Source organism: Pezoporus flaviventris, unplaced genomic scaffold (genome assembly GCF_033815535.1).
Source record: "Pezoporus flaviventris isolate CSIRO_AGI_PZ_B2104156 unplaced genomic scaffold, CSIRO_AGI_Pfla_v1 ptg000037l, whole genome shotgun sequence".
NCBI classification, from domain to species: Eukaryota; Metazoa; Chordata; class Aves; order Psittaciformes; family Psittacidae; genus Pezoporus; species Pezoporus flaviventris.
This window is the reverse complement of record NW_026892585.1, coordinates 6,121,232-6,139,072: the sequence shown is the minus strand read 5'-3', so window position 1 is coordinate 6,139,072 and position 17,841 is coordinate 6,121,232. Positions and strand designations below refer to the sequence as shown.

The 17,841-nt window shown below is 41.0% G+C and overlaps 1 protein-coding gene across 1 annotated transcript in view; it reads left to right on the top strand.

Annotated features, from left to right (window-relative positions):
- Nucleotides 1-17,841, top strand: part of ADCY1 (adenylate cyclase 1) — a 142,973-nt gene that overhangs the window by 75,306 nt on the left and 49,826 nt on the right. The window contains exon 5 of the mRNA XM_061464595.1: nt 10,762-10,889. Within this exon, the coding sequence (XP_061320579.1) occupies nt 10,762-10,889 (128 nt within the window). The remainder of the gene's footprint in view (nt 1-10,761; nt 10,890-17,841) is intronic.

Genomic DNA, 17,841 nt, shown 5'->3' with positions numbered 1-17,841 from the left:
TTCAGCCTCAAAGATATTGAACTTACCTACGTTGCTTCTGAGCCTGAGGCAAAGAGTCAGCAAGTAATGTTTTTAATCAGCTTCTGTGGTGGTTGTTGTGGCTGGGGGGTTTTATAATGTGTCAAGAACATTCAGTTCCTTACTGTGCTTTGAACTACCTATCCCTAGAAGCAGTCACTTTAAGAAGTGAATTCTATTGAATCTATAGAATGCTTTAGTTTATTTGAAGGTAATTACGATGTACTTTTAAAATACAAAATGAGCACACTTTTTTGCAGCCTGGTTAAGATGGGAAACTTAGTGCTGGAAAACAGATATAAACCTACACCATGTAACCCTTCCTTGTATAAATTAAGTGTGGATGAGAGGGTGATGTTTACAAAGACTAATTTTAAGGAGAGTTGTCTCCCCAGCCCCCCTTGCTAGTGCTGACACAGGATCCTGCTGAGGCAGATCATGCGTATAAGCTTGAGTCCAGTTCCGAGCAACCAGTGGAAAGGTGCCCTAGGGAGACCTAAAGAAGTAAGCTTTCTTGAATTAACGTGGTCTTAATGAATATACCTGCAACTCTATAGGATCAGGAACTCATGGTGTGTGTATGGCCTGAAGCTAAAGTAAGTGTCTGTGAGATTGTTTTCAAGAGAGGAAGATAACATCACACAGTTTAAGTATTGTAGGAACATATACATAGGCAGGTACCACAGAGCTTAGGTCTTCGCTAACCTCCTTTATGGTACTTTTTAGGTAAGGAGATTGGCTTGGTATGCCAACTCTGTGACATAACTCTTGTCATGATTTACTTGCTTGTGGTTAATTACCAAATGCTTTGTGAAGTTGCATTCTGCAAATCTGAGAGGTGCATTTTTGCATAGGACTCTGCTGAATTATCCTGAGAAGCTTCAGGTGCTTGCAGTATGGGCTGCTGAAAGTAGTACTGAAATCAGTACTGAAATGAATTGTTTTGACTCCTTGTGCAGTTAGCATAGAGAAAGGTATTACTGGAGTTTAATATGTCATCCAAAGAGATGTATAATTGCACTCCTGAAGTGCCTGTTTCACACCATTGTAGCAGCAGTTTAACAGGTAACCCAGGGGTGTATTTTAGCTGCCTAATGTAGTCTTTATACACAGTCCTACCTGGAGTCCTTTGTCCATGCACCGATCTGTTATGTGGGGCACGTATGGGTGGGGAGCAGCCATCAGGATGTCTCCTCAGCTTTGTGGGTGACATGCCTCCTGCACTGCAGTCCGGAAGCGCTGTCCTCAGAGCAGTCAACTTTGCTTTTCTCAAGCAAGACTTTTTATCTCCTTGAGGTCAGAAAAATGTGGAAGAAATCCCCATTTCCTGAAATGTAAAGCTTACTTTTTCAACATTTTATACTGTATTTGGTTTAGGCTCATTTCTCCTGGGGCATTCCTCTTCATAAAAGGACACCATCTTAAAGAATACTTAATGAAAACTGGGAAGGAGACAAGCCTGCATATCAGTCATGATGATTGCCTAAGATATTCTTGCTTAAAATCCTTTTTCATTTCCAAGTGAACTAACATACGTGATTGTTAAATAGGTCCTCACTTTCCAGGACAGAAAATATTTAACCTTTTACTTCTGTAAAATTACTCTCCATGTGGAGTAGGGAAGGAATTTATTGTGAGAATGGGAATGCACAGAAAAGGTAGGCCAAGAACCTGCAGGTTATTGCAGATCAGCCTATATAATTACCAGTAAAATGGAGGAAAAGCATTAGAAGCAAAATGTCTTCCTTTCTATAGCTATCCTGAATAATTCTACACTTGTTCATGCATGCTGTGGCTCCCATGATGATAGATAATTCGTCATAACTTCACAAATGCATTACTTAATTACAGGCTTACATATGCTCATGTGGGGATGGCCGGCTTTCCTCAGTCAGAGCCCACCAAGCCGTTTTCTGTGGTACTTCAAATACTGAAACCAGATTTGTTTGCCTTTCCTATTATTTCTGCCGCTCTGTAGAAGCTCATCCTGTTAATTCTAGACTGTTACTGTGATGTCTCCATTACCCTGCTAAATTGAATTCTGTGGAGTATTGCAGTTAGCTCATTCTCAAGGCTTGTTATGCTGGGACTAGCAGATGTACAAGAACTAGCGTGAGTTAGTGAAGTTACTATTTACAGGCATTATTCCATTAGAAGGTTATCAAAGTAGTTGTTCTGGGGTGTGTTTAAGCCCACAGTTCAAAACCTGGATGAAAAGAAATGTTAAAATGTGTATGCAGTGATGTACAGGGGTTTCTAATGGACTGGACAGTTTTCAAAAGTGTATTATCACTGTTGGCACACTGCAGTGTAATGGAGATGGTTGTGATTTCCATGTCACTTTATTGCACTCAGGGTTTGACTATGAAGTTTATCTGATAAGCTGGCTTCAATAATCTCTCACAGATGTTGTGGCCCACATTTAGCATAGTTATTAAAATAGATTTGGATACTACACAAAGAAATCTTCTTGGTGAATCTTATTGTTTTTCTGAAAAAAAAAAGGAAAATGATAAGTGAAATTACTGTTGAAAGTTGCAGATGGTGTGAAACCTGCTTTGAGATCCCCAGCGTGAGAAAGACATGTTGGTAGAGAGTGAAAAAAATGATGAGAGGTCTGGAGCAGCTCTGCTCTGGAGCCAGGCTGAGAGAGCTGGGCTGGTTCAGCTGGAGAAGAGAAGGCTCCTTAAGGCAGCTCCAGTGCCTGAAGGGGCTCCAGGAAACCTGGAGAGGGGCTTTGGACAAGGGACTGTAGGGACAGGACAAGGGGAATGGCTTTAACCTGACAGAGACTGAGATGAGATCTTGGGAAGTTCATCTCTATGAGGGAGATGAGACACTGGCACAGGGTGCCCAAGAAGCTGTGCCTGCCCCATCCCTGGCAGTGTTCAAGGTCAGATTGGACAGGGCTTGGAACAAATGCTCTAGTAGAAGGTGTTCCTTCCCATGGAAGGGGATTGCAACTGAATAATCTTTAAGGTCCCTTCCAAGCTGTGAAATTATGATGATTCTAATAACTTGATATGGTGTTGCTTAGTTACACTGTACAGCCTTCTGATTAACTCCATCATATTCACTGACCTTTCTTCTGTGACCCAGAAGTAGGGTGGCTTGTCCTTCACCATTTCCTTTACAGCAGAACACTGTACTATGCCCTTCCAAATGCACTTGGAGCAGTATGGTGCTCACTACATCGCTGCATAAAGAAAGGGCTAGACCATTAATACCAAAAGCAGGTGTCAGCACCCAGTTATCTTCTACCAGTCTGTGTTCAAATCTGTTGAAAGGAGGGCTCAGAACTGATTTCTGGCCCATAGCTCTTAGGCTGAGTCACCTTGGTTAACATGTAAGTAGAGGATGAATATTAAAATTTGTTTATTATTATACAGTATAAACACATCTATATTATACACAGTATTATATATCATAACAATACATTATATATTATTATACAAATACATTATACACATATAAATATGCATTTATTATAACATTTTATATGTTGTATACATGTGCAAGGGGTGTAGGTAAGCTTGCAGAACTGTGTCTGTGTATGTTGTACGTGCACACATATGTATGGACGGATGCATATCATAAAGCATGATAGCCAAAATACAGGGTTTTTTCCACTTCTATTCCATCAAATGGACAGATTTTATGAAATTGAATAAAGACATCATTCTGGCTTTAGAGGATCTAGTAGAAAATACTATTCTTTCTTCAAGTCTCTTTTGTGCCTCTATCACATCTGTAATTTAGCTAAATTTATGTTAACTTCTGGAGTGATTCAGAGCTTTCTAATCCAATTTTCCATTGAGATTAATAGCACTTTGGCACAAAGTGCTATAGATGTTAAATAAGATGCACATGCTAAGCACATTGAAAATAAGCTGCAGTGGTAACAGTGGTGAATCCTATCTTGTCCTCTCTCAAGACCTTTTTGGATGCAGAATGAAGTTCCTGGGTTTGTGAAGAGAGATAAAAGGGGAATGCATTTATTGCTATGGGAAATTTAATGGTGCTTTGCATTTTTTTTCCCCAGTAGTCATTTTATACTGGTAATAACTAAGAAAGGACTGTACCTGGGACGTGGTTAGCCTGGATTATTGAATTACGGTCTCCTGAGGATTAGAGGAACAACTGGTATAAATTAGTGGAGTTCCCCTGAAACCTATGATGCTGTACTGATTCACACGAATGGAAAATTCGATCCCCTTTTGCCTACCTGATACAAACAGCTCAGCTCTGAGCACAGCAGGCTGCCCAGAGAAAGCTGTTGGAATGGGGCTTTCTGCAAGCAAATAACTGATAAACCAAGAAGGATGGAAACCATAGGAAAACGAGTTAAAATATGAGGGGGGATAAAACACAAAAGTGCTTCTGTGTTGGGCCCTTTCCTCAGGTCATTGATCTTACTTTGGGGTTATTGTCTGTAAGGGAGGGTGGCCATGCCCCTCGCAGTGCCTGGCCTCACTGATGAAGCTCTTGACAGCAGTGGCAGGGCCAACAGACTGGGGTATTGTTCCTTCCTCAGCCCTCGTACTTCACCACTGTTCCTCCAGAGTTAATTCTGCTCTCAGTGAAAACTGAGCCATTGCAGATTTGCATTTTGATGGTTTCCCTCTTCAGTAGGTGAAGAAAACATTGAGCTAACAGTGGTTTTATCAGGGAGTAGGGCAATGGTGTTTCCCCCCACCAAATTCAAGCAGTTTCAGTCAGTGAATGTATGGGGGGGGAGGCATGAAGGGGTTTTGCGCTCAAGAGCTGCTCCCTATGCTGCCAGTGCATCTCCTTCCACCCCTCTGCTGCATGCAGTTTCACTAATGCTGATGACTGAAATGTGGTGAGGATGCCAAAGCGTTCCCCTGAGAGTAATGCCTTCAGTTTAAGTCCAGGCCTAATAGAGCTCCTCCCTTGTACCCCACCACTTAAACAGCTGAACCCGGACGTGTGTCGGTTTGGTTTGTCTGTTTTCTTTAATTCTTTTTAAGGTTCTAACGCTGCAGTCACTAAGCAAATTCCTGTTCACATTCTTCCAGCCTAAACAAAACTCGGTGTCCAAGAGCATTGTAGGAGAATGTAAGGCTGGTAGGGTCTGAGCTAGGGGAAATGTGAATCACTGCTTATGCATCTTTTTGTAGACCTTATTAATCTCCTTTTTTTTCACTCTGCACAGCATAACTAAGTCTAACTTGGCTGAATATGGCCAAGAATCTTTTTATGGACCTCAGCTAATGCAGTTTTTATTAGTAGGAATGGCAAAAAAGTGTCTTTCTAATTTATGGATAAATAAAATCCCTCCTACTCATAGATTTTGATTCCAGGAGGGTAGAACAGTAAAACTCTGATGAGCATACCTGCAAATCAGGTTGCTGGCAGGCTTGCAGGGAGAGAAATGGATGTGCACAATAAGCATTAAATATGTTGTAGTTAAGTCACACAGGGTCAGACTCATCCTTGGTGGAATTCCACTGCAGTTAGTGGAGTTACGACGGAGAAAAGTTTAATGTTTAGCCTTTAAAATCTTGCTTTTAAAAATTGTAATCTATCTGACCTTCCTTTTGGGCTCACTTTGATAGGTACTTATGTACCATAATGACACAGGAGCATATAGAAAGATATAGATTGTTGCAGTGACTGAAGTCAGGGCAGGGACTCTTTCCTGCATTAGCAACTGCCATGTGTAAAGTAAATAAAAGCTTTATAGAGGCTCTTCTCCTACCAGACAGTGAAATAATGTGCTGAGCATTCCTGACTTTGGATCTATTCATGTAATAAACAAGTACTTACTTGGATAGCCTATTAAAAAGAACCCAACCCAAGCCAAACCAAACCCAAAACTAACACCACCACCCCCCAAAAAACCCCAGCAAAACAGCAGTGACAATAAGGATTGTTGCAGTCTGTCATCTGAGGAAGATCCTCCTTTACAAGGCTTTGTACTTCTGCAGCAGAATCTCTCTGTTCAAGGGAGGACCTCGCTGTCTGCTGATGGATTCTGCTGGGAGAGGTAGGAAATATTTCACAAACTGTAAATTCTCTTCCCTTTATTTCTTATTGGAAGAAAAAGAAACAACTCACAACAAAAAAAAAAACCCAAACCAACTTATCCAGAGTACACAAAACAGTATTTGATGCCTGTGGCACAAGAATATGGAGTTAATGGTCCCAGTCTCTACTTCTGCAGTCTTGGCAGACTTCACTCTTTCTGCCAAATGCATTTAAATATAGAAGTACAACAACATCGCCATCCAGAGGGACCTTGAAACGCTTGTGAGGTGGGCTGATGCCAGACTCATGAAGTTTAACCATGCCAAGTGCAAGGTCCTACACCTGGGTCTCAGCAATCCCAGGCACAGCTACAGGTTGGGCAGAGAAGAGATTCAGAGCAGCCCTGCAGAGAAGAACTTGGGGGTGTTGGTTATGAGAAAATGAACATGAGCCGGCTTCAGTGTGCGCTTGCAGCCCAGAAAGCCAACCTTATCCTGGGCTGCATCAAAAGGAGCGTGACCAGCAGGTCGAAGGAGGTGATCCTGCCCCTCTACTCTGCTCTTGTGAGACCTCACCTGGAGTATTGTGTGCAGTTCTGGTGTCCTCAGCATAAAAAGGACATGGAACTGTTGGAACAAGTCCAGAGGAGGCCACGAGGATGATCAGGGGACTGGAGCACCTCCCGTATGAAGACAGGCTGAGAAAGTTGGAGCTGTTCAGCCTGGAGAAGAGAAGGCTGCGTGGAGACCTCAGAGCAGCCTTCCAGTATCTGAAGGGGGCCTATAGGGATGCTGGAGAGGGACTCTTCATTAGGGACTGTACTGATAGGACAAGGCGTAATGGGTTAAAACTTAAACAGGGGAAGTTTAGGTTGGATATAAGAAGGAAATTCTTTCCTGTTAGGGTGGTGAGGCACTGGAATGGGTTGCCCAGGGAGGCTGTGAATGCTCCATCCCTGGCAGTGTTCAAGACCAGGTTGGACGAGGCCTTGGGTGATACGATTTAGCGTAAGGTGTCCCTGCCCACGGCAGGGGGGTTGGAACTGGATGATCTTAAGGTCCTTTCCAACTCTAATTATTCTATGATTCTATAACAACAAAAAGCCGGAGTTGTTTGAAAGAGTAACACACCATACCCACTCTGTTCTACCTAACAATCCCTTCTACCCAACACCATACCCATGCCATACCCACCCTGTTGTACCTAACAACATACCCACCCCCTTCTGCCCAGCACCATACCCACCCCGTTCTACCAGACACTCTACCCACCTCATTCTATCCAACACCATAACCACTCCCTGCTATTCAACACCATACACAACACCATGCCCACCCTGTTCTACCCAACACCATAACCACTCCCTGCTATTCAACACCATACACAACACCATGCCCACCCTGTTCTACCTGACAGATAGGAGAAAATACCTGTCTAAGAATGTAAAGAAAGCTGTTAGTGACTTTGAAGTATCCTCTGCTTTCCGAGCCGGGCTTCCACTTCACACTGACAAACCCCGTGACTGACAGTGGTGCCAGAGGGAATTCTGCAGATCCGCTTGGAAACGTCTCACTGAGGCACCGCAGGTGGGCAAGCTGCCTGGCTAATGCAGTGCTAGCAATCTCTTGTGCTTTTCAGCATGTGCATAAACTGAAATTATCAGCTGTTTCTAAACAGCCATTGCTCGTATCAACCGTGACTGGAATTTGTAATCATCAACTTGAATTCATTGCTGTCACAAGTATGAAAAATCCTGCCGAGTCAAGGGCTTCTTTGGAAGTTGCTGAGAAAACAAAACAAAGAGGGAAAGAGTTTGGATTGTTCATTTGCATATCAATCCTCTAAAAGATTGCTCTTACAAAGCTGCTTTCCATCTCCTTCCTGGAAGTCTGCCTTGCATGTTGTGAACAAGAAAACTATTTTCCTAGAGATTACTGTATATTAATTGATTATAAATAAGGACAGTGAGGAGAGCATCTGGTAAGGAACAGAGTGGTGGGTTCAAAACAGCAGGTGATTTAGCCATGTGTCTTCCATCAAAGCTAATATATCTCCAGAAAATGCTGTAGTCCTTGTTTTCTTTCATTTTTCTCCTGCACCAGTTATAAATTGCCTTGGAAAAGTGGTGATGGATCCAGCTCTGTTAAGGGTTTTTTTCCTTCCTTTAATCTATCCACCAGGCTGGTAGACTGCGCTGTGCCAGGCTGACAGTCATTTTGTGTGTCCTATTAGAAAATGTGCAGTACTGCTCTAGAGCACAGTAAGCTCTCTTAAGAAATCCAAGTCATTAGAAACAAACCGTTTTGGAGGTTGACCCTCAATAGGAGAGAAAAGCGATCGATGAACACATGCATACTGTCCACCTCGGATTACTGAAATGGCTTTTCTGAGTAACTCTAGGCTGAGTCAAACAGTCATTGCCATGCATACCAAATTTAAAGATGAGAAGGGCTTTATAGAGGATTGTAAGGTGTGGGCAAAAATGGTGTACGTTTTGGAAAGTAAGTTCCAGCTTTAACTACTGAGTATCCTCCACTGCTTCAAGATTTGCCCCAAATTTCTTTTAAGAAGGCTTATTTTGGCAGTATGGTTTAGTACTGAAAACCTTAGTGGTTTCTGTTAAAAAACTTAGTGGTTTCTGTCCAAGACCCTTGAGTTGGAAGGCCTGTTTTGTGTCAGGATAGATTTTGAGGTCTGCATATTACTTTGTGTGCATCAAGACTTATTGTACTTTTATAATACCATTTAGCCAAGGATCTCAAAATACCAGATTAAAACTCTAAGTAAAATTGGTGAGGCGTTTTGTGGCTGCAGACTCTGGGAATTCTCTACGGCCCCAGTGATAAGGCTTCTAGAATAATGATGCTCACATTCATTATAATATATATTAGCAATGATAATGAGTGATCTATTTAAAATCCTGCTGTACAGCACAAGAAATGTTAAGCAGTCATTCTTGGAAAAGCCTTTCTAGTAGTTAAGCATATCCAAAAAGATGGCTGATGATTCAAGATAGGAGTTTACTGCTCAGTTTATAAAAGAGGTAGAAAAAGCATTTTGCTAAAGAGTGTTAGCATGCATTCCTCCATGCCTGAACAGAGGTATAATATTTGTTCAATACATTTATAAAGAAGAGAGGCATCTGAAGGCCTGCAGCTGGAAGAGGGTATAATAACAAGCCCCTCATGCTGGTGTACGATGGGTCAGAGAAAAAGGGATGGCTGAAGGATTAACCATCGCTTTTGACATAGAATATGAGTGATGATGTGGAGACTGTGGTCAGCTCAGGAGGGCAGAAGGCTGGATAACAATATGTGTCTGTATGAGAAGCTGAACTAGACTCTTGTTGATCCACAACAGCTAATTTTGCATAGCACTTATATAATCACAGACTGCTTTGGGTTAGAAAGAACCTTAAGATCATCCAGTTCCAGCCCCCTGCCACGGACCATGTTGCTCGAAGCCCCGTCCAACCTGGCCTTGAGCACTGCCAGGGATGGGGCAGCCACAGCTTCTCTGGGCACCCTGTGCCAGCGCCTCAGCACCCTCACAGTAAAGAACTTCTTCCTTAGATCTAACCTGAACTTCCCCTGTTTCAGTTTGACCCCATCACCCCTTGTCCTATCGCTACAGTCCCTGATGAAGAGTCCCTCTCCAGCATCCTTGTAGCTTCCTTCAGACACTGGAAGCTGCTCTGAGGTCTCCACATAGCTTCTCTTCTCCAGGCTGAACAGCCCCAGTGTTCTCAGCCTGTCTTTGTATGGGAGGTGCTCCAGCCCCTGATCATCCTTGTAGCCTCCTCTGGACTTGCTCCAGCAGCTCTGTGTCCTCCTTATGCTGGGGACACCAGAACTGTGTGCATCGTGCATTACTCCAAGTGGGGTCATTTACTGGCGTAGTCCCAGTTGTGTGAGTTAGATATATTTAATCAGGTTATTTACTATTCTGTGTCATAAGTGGGTAGAAATTGCTATCGTGTAGTTGCAAGTAATAGGATCATCTCTTCATGTCTACTCATAGTTTATTGGTTAAAGGCATTTTATTTGTGCTCTCTGTTTAGAAATGAAGTTTCTGCTCAAACAAATGTAGCAATCATCAGATGCCATCACTGTTTTTTTAAATTGGGAGAGACTTAGCCAGACCTCTTTGGCTGTAGAAATTAACGTGTGTGCAAACAGGAGATAAATTTGACGGTAATGCAAACCGACTGCATCTTCTTATCTGCAAGTGTGTCATAGTTAGGCTGTGCTGTATTGTAAATTGTGATTTATGAGTTGGTGATGCACAAATGTGTATGTCTTTACAGATCAATACATCGTCTTTCCTGGTAAGTTGGAACTGGATTTGAAACAAAAGTTCCTCAAAATACAAACATATCCTGATATTAAATAGTGGGTTTGCTTCAGTCCTTTGGTTTGGATTCATATGAAATGAGGTTTCATTGCAAATCCTGAATTCATACTGACCTAACATGAGGGCAAGGCGATATTTGTTCAGAACTATAGATTTAAAGCAGTGTTACCCTATGTGGGTTGAACGGTCTGGGTTTGATCTCTACTGTGTATTTATGTGTTTATAAATAGATGCATAAATGTATGTCAGCTTTTCTGTACCAGATTTAATGAACTGTAGATTACTTCATTTGACCAGAAAAGGATTCCCTGAATGATAGTATTGAAGAAGATTTTATCCTGCAGCACTGGAATATTTTATATGAATAGTAAAACTTTTCCTATTCTCTTTTTATTAAAGGAAAACCACTGCAGAAGAATAAAAATCCTAGGGGACTGTTACTACTGTGTATCAGGATTGACCCAGCCCAAAACAGATCATGCCCATTGCTGTGTGGAAATGGGACTGGATATGATTGACACCATCACGTAAGTACTGTGAACAGTGAACCCAGACAGGAGGGCTACAACAGCTTCTTTGTGGCATTCAGAAGTGTGTTCTCAGAAAAGCAGCAGCGTCTGCTGTCGCTGCCCACCTAGCAATTCACACTGGTGCATTCAGGTCATAGGACATTGGGTTTGGGAAGGGCCATTCTAAACCTCAGTTTTCCACTCTATTTAATCACCGTGAGAACAAAAGTTCACAAGTGTGAGTGTGTGGAGGCACATGCACGTACAGATAAGGGGACAGAAAGATACCGGGAAATGATGAAACATTCCTGTTGCCATTTGCCACAAAGAAAGGAGTCCAATTTTCTTGTTCTACAGGGATTAAACACCGCTCATTTTGCATGCCAGTATGTAAACTCAAAGCCAGTCCTGATGTATGCACGTTGTAGATGCGTTTGTATTCTCAAAATGATAGCTTGCTGATTTCTCCTTTCTGTATGTCATGTTTAAACCCGTCATTTATTCTGCTTTTCACAAATGTAATGTGAAATTCACTTTGCTGATCAGTAGAGTTTTTTTGTGCTTGAGAGCTCTGCTCTGCATTGATCATTATTTTAGCAAGGCGGAAAATGTGCGTGTGAGAGAACTGTGAATGAGCTTTCAGAGGGAGCTGGAGATCAATTTCATTACATAGGAAGGAAAGGATAAAGATGGGAAATATTTTCAGTACTCTGTTGCTCTGTGTATGTGCACACGTGTGTTTTATAGGAAGGTTATAGGAGGAAATGCACATCTCTTAATTCTGTATATAAGTAAATGCTGCTCAGCACAGTGCTGTTACATTTGGGATGAGCTTGCAAAGAGGTGTGTCACCTGTATTTGAAAGTGTTTGTCCACTGTTTCCTGTAGGCAGTTGTGCTTTCTCTCTGTTGTCATCTGGACTGTTGGGAATGTGGAGCTCAGGCAAGGTTCTGCTTCCCTTCACTTAATCCCTAAGTTTTTGAATTATGGGCAGAGAAGACCTACATTGTCTGTGAAGGTGAACAGACCATAGTGTAATCTCAATGTAAAAATAGATAGTGCACTATTAAATAAAGAAAAATAGTATAGAATAAGCAAACGTAAGGTTTATGAATTCAAATGATGCATTTTTTATTTGGAGCATTTAATTCTTCTTCTTTCTAATAAAGCTTTTGCCACATCACATATTTCATCTTTAATTACCTAAGGTAATTGAAGGCTGATTCTTATTTCTAGCTCAATCCATGTGCTTTTATTATTATGTTCGTTAATAAAATCTCTCAAGACTGTGAAAGGTTGGGTAAATGAGCCCATGGTCTCCCTCTCACTCAGTGAGGGTTCATCATCTTTGTAGACATTGTAAAATTGACAAAAGACTTTGTAATCTATGATACCATAAAATCCTAAAAGAATATCCAAAGTCTGCAAATCATGTATGTGCATTCTTCCTGCAGCGTATGGATACTCCATTTTTACGCAGGTCTTGGCTTTTATGAGCATAGTTAGATATACAGGCCCCGTATGTTTTTTCCAAAGCCTTTTTCCTTTTTCTTATCCCTGAAAAGCAGTAGCTGATGCTCCCATCCTCTTTTAAACCTAGCATTAATCTTTAATTCATTAGCTGTGCTGTGTTTCATGTGTACAAATAAGGTAGTGGTATAAATGTCTGAACTTCCCTCTTTTGAATGTTTCGGTTCACTGATATTAGAAATGAAATGTGTTCCCTTTTTATGTTATCATTCCTTGGTTGCTGTCATGATAACATAAACTTGAAAAGGGAAGGAATAAACTGGGACTGCTCAGCCTGGAGAAGAGAAGGTTCACAAGGAATTTTATCAATGCACGCAAATACCCAATGGGGGGGGTGTAAAGAGGACAAAGCCAAACTTTTCTCAGCGGTATCCAGTGTCAGGGCAAGAAGTGGGCACAAACTGAAATACAAAAAATTCCATTTAAATGTAAGAAAGAACTTTTTTTGCTGTGGTGATAGTCAGATACTGGAGAGGTTGCACTGGAAGCTTGTGGTATTAGCATCCTTGGAGAGATTTAAAACAAAGCTGGACGCAGTCCTGGGCAGCCTTCTATAGTTGCCTGGGCTCTGAACAGGAGTGTTGGTCTAGATGGTTTCCAGAGGTCCCTTCCAGCAACTCTGTGATTCCAAGTGGATGGGCTGTAGTGTCTAATATAAGCCATGTTTAGCCAGAGGTTATGGTAGAAGATAACTGATAATTGCAGGATATTTCTTTTTTAAAGTATTCATAAGTTGTAAGTCTTCAGTGTAGTTGGTGGTCAGAGCACAGTGACAGGGCAAGATGGAGAAAAGGCAAGGCTATAAGAAAGTGCCAGATTTATTTAGGGTTCTTAAATGGCGAAAGACCTTTTCTGCATCCTTTGTACATAAGCACAATTAATTAATTGCCCTTTCTTTTTTTTTCCAATGAGGAATCAGTTGTGTGAGTAACGACTGTAAGACCCAGTCAACACATTTCTTCTTAGTGGTAAGAATGTGCTTGCTCTGCTTACATTAGAGGACAGGAGGATGGTGCATTCCAAGTACCATTGCCCTTGCTGGCAGTACTATTTTTTTCTCTTACTGCAAGTGGAGCATCATCTGTTCAGATACTGTTGGATTCTAGGTTAGGTTCTTTAGTTGTCAGAAGCATGTGGCTAAGCCAACTGTATCTAGTGCTTCAAACCAGGAAAATGGGTTCTGCTGGAGAACAGGAAAAAAATCTTCACTCCTTCACAGAGACCAAAGTTGGAATATGCGTTCCCCAGATTAATTTCTTTGTAATACACTGAGCAAATGAAAAGGAGAAGTGAAGAGCTTATGACGGTAAAGTTGGAATGCACCATTTGATTTTCTGTCGGTATATTTATTAGGTGGTATTTAGCAGTCCCATGAGATGCAGAGTCACTTTGATTTTTAAACTTTCCCGTTTCATCCAGAGTTGGAAGCCAGCTGGTAGCCTTCTGAAAGCCTGTTCACTTAGCTGCAGAGAACAGGTCTTGGCACTGTACGTTTATGCTTGGAATTTGTCATCCCTAGTGACAGGTTTGTCATGTTACCTGGGATAAATAAATTAATACAATCACTTGAGTTGTGATTCGGCTGATGGATCTGTCAGAAGCGCCTGTCCCAGAGGTATGCACCACCAAGATGTTCTTCTTCAAGGAAGTCAAGGAAAAGAAACTTCTAGTGGCTGGTTGATGGATCTGTGATTGGACCAAGTTGAACTTTATAATGAGCTCTTATAAATTGATGCTTTCTGTTCTCTTCATATTCTGTGTTATTTAAGTATCCTATAATATGGTGCTGCATGTGAGTATCATCTGAGGATGTTGCGTCACTGCATTTAGATTGAGATTTTCAGGGTAATTTTAAAAGAACATTACAAAATAAATTTTCACAATTTCATCTGCTTGCTACAAAGCATTGTTTTTCAAGGGCACAGTTAAAGTCAGACCAGAATCATTATGGAAGGATACAGCAAAACAAATGGCGTTACATCCTGTTTCAAAAGAATTTCTACTGTCAGTGAGATTTGTGTCAGTGCCTCCATACAGGCCAGGTGGTTGCTCTGCTTCAGGGTTACGTTAACCATTGTGGCAGTATTTAAGTCGGAGTTAAGTGTAGGATGCCACCAGTGTTGCTTTCATCGGGTGAGTTTTTACTGTCAGGTTTTTGCTAGTAATATAATTAAAATGGCCATGTTCATTAGTACCTCTAATGTGCCAGGTGTTGCTCTAATGTGCCAAATGTTTTCCTCACCTTCATTTTGAACAGTGCATTAGGCAAAGTACTCTCTTCACCTTACTTAAATGGCTTGCCACATTTGAAGGTTCCACTCTACTTACTACAGTATCTTACCTTCTAAATATATTTGTTAGCAAATTGCAAAATAGAAAAGTTTTGCCCAGCTACCCAAGCTCTTACCTCTCTCCTCAATAAACTGGCTAACTGTTCTTATTTAGTATTACAGGGGTAATTTTATACGTTCTTAATAGTTTGTCTTTCTGTACAGAGTACTCCATCAACTGACATAAGTTATATTAAAAAGTACTTTGGCTCAATTCAGAAATGTAACCTCTTAGGAGGTGAAATGTGATGAAATGAGGGAATTATTTAAATGCACTTGATAGCACCACACGGTGAAAAGTGGACTGTAATGTTTCTGATTGGAAATGAGGAGGGAATCTGATCTGCCCCTCTGGTTTGAATGTTCCTACTGCATATGGCCTTTGAAGAGGTCTGAGGGCAAGTGTCCAGTAGCCTTTGTGTCTCGAAATCCAGGTACCCCAGTGCGGTCTATCAAGTTTTCTCTATGTCACATAGGTGAGTTTATCCCATATGGATGACTCCACCAGTCATCCATGTATGTCCTTAACAGATGGAATTTGGGCTTATTTTGCACCTGCACGTTGTGATGCTGTTTGGTTGCATGGAATGTTGAGGATTGAACTGTCTCCTTCCTATGGGTTTGGTCCCTGGTTAATGAAAGGCACTGGGGAGGGAAGAGGAACTGCAGCAGCCAGTTTGTGAACTCCCAGGTGTAATGTCAAGTTTTCCTGTGTCATCTGTTGTCTGAGGAAGAGAACAGGAGCACTAACTTCTGGGATGTCAACACTGTGCATAAGCCTTTACGTGATGTTGCAGAAAATGTGACAGAAAAAAGGGGTATGGCCAGATTCACTGTGGGAACAAAAGAGACCTCCATGTTACTCACATTAGGGATGGCTGACATGGTATATACTTCGGCACATCATGGCTGCAGATTTCCTTACTTAACTTGAGCCTAGGTATCTTTTGCTCCTTGCCCCATATCTTGGCCTATGCTGTCCTTTATGTTAATGGTGTTTAAACAAGTACAGGTATAAAAAAGGCAAATACAGTGACTACTGCTGAAATGGTTGGAAAGTCCTTTGCCAAATCCAGTGGAGATGAACAATACTTAAAAAAATATATATTAGTCAATGAGGATCAGGGAAAATTAGAGCCAGAGCCTCTGTTTAAGGTCTTTTCCTACTAAATGTAGTGGGAAATTTAAATTGAAAAGCCTAATGAAAATCAAGTCTTACACTGATCAGTCAGTTCCACTTATTCACTGATATTATCTCTTTTTCGGCTGCAACTTCACTGTGGAATGCCAGGTTGTCTGTACCAGAAAGAGCTGCAAAGATTTATTCAGTGTTATCTCTGCATGTAGTATGTAAGGCTATTAGCCTCAAGGCTCCCTTTCAGTGTTCACAAGTAAGTGCAGGGTGCAAGTTATAGCATGTTCTGCATTCATTCAGAAATGGAGAAGCCTTCCTTACTGTGACACTAAAATTAAAAATGCTTTTAGGAATGACTTACCAATGATTTTATCTTTTCCCAGCTACACAGTCTCTAAAGGTTAGCTTTCATTTACAGGTGTAAGTCCATAGTTACAGGTAGTTTGTGTGCCACTCTTGCAGGAGCTTGAAAAGAGTGCTTATAATCACTCTCCATCTGCTGTTCTTGCACTGAGTTGTTGGTTTCATCATTTTCTTTGTCCTATACTCCTGTGACAGGGCGATTGAAGCGATTAGAAAATAGTAGTGGAGTCATTGCTTATCCATTTGCCTTCTCAACTAGTACCTCTTTATACCTCTTTTCCCACAGAAGCTCTAAAAGCATTTAAGTCTTTGCCCTTTCAGTCTCACTGTAGGAAATGATGCTTAGCTGAGCGTACCATAAAGGTAAAGGCACAGCACAACTCTATGTGGTTAGTAGTAGTGATTAGTTGCAATGGTTTTATAGCAGTAGCATAGGGTGAAAATATCAGTTGAAAAAATACCACGAAATACTAAAGAAGTATCATCCAAGAGGAATGACAGTCTGAGAGACACTGGGAATAAAAGATGTTAATTGTTAACTAGGTAAGTTTTTGTTCAAGTGGAATTTTAACTAAATAGTGAGCGTAGAGAAGATCACAAATCTAAACTGTTCAATAGAAATAAGACAGTAACCTTTTAAAAGTCATCTTTAACCCACTGTGCTGCACAGAGAGACAATGTTGGGGTCCATATATATTATTTTTATTACAAGTGCAATGTTTTAGACTATTACTTTGAGATCAAAACACTGCAAACAAAAGGAGTAAAGGGGGGAAAAACACGTTATTTTTATATTACAGATGGAAAAAACAATAGAGGATAAAATTACTTTAAGTCACAATGAACTGTGGTAAAAGAGGAGAGAAATTAAATGCAAGTCTTGAGTAACTCAAGTTTATGTGTTGCTCACAAGACCAAACTTTTCCTTAGTATTTTAATAGTAAACTCCTCCATGAAAATTCAGTTAGCCCATATAGGATCAAGCATGATGTTAATCTGACTGATGGGGGGGTGGGATGGTAAAAAATAATTAGAGGGACAAAAATCCCCCAACCAGTAAACCCAAAGTTAGGGTAAGGAGTAACATTAACGAAGATTTTTGGTAATAAAAAATAAGCCAGGTAGCCCGTTTTAATACTGAGTTGAAAGCAGTCTGGAGTAAAGCGAGAATTGAAACATATTTGCTTACTGACCTGTCAGGTTAAAATTCAGTCTAATAAGATTGTTTCAGAAATCTTATTTTGATTCCAGCAATCACATTGTGGTCACTTGTCATCCTGCTGCACTAAATATGCATTGGGAAAAGGGAACCTTTATGACAAAGTAAAATAAGTATATGTGAGATGCAGGAAAATCTCAGATACAGGGAAGCGCAAAGTTGGCTGTTGCTGAGGCATTGGAGTTTCAGCCAGAAAGTTCTTTATCTCACAGTAAGATACTGAAGTTTCTACAGGACTGTGATAGCAAAAGTGGCTAATAAAACCTAAAAGCTAGGGAAGTTCTTTGACAAAGCCATTTACTACACTTGCTTCCCCCCCCCTCTTTTTTTTTTCCTTTTCTTAATTTTATTAAATGTAATGAAACCTGGAAAATAGTATTTTAATGCATAAGG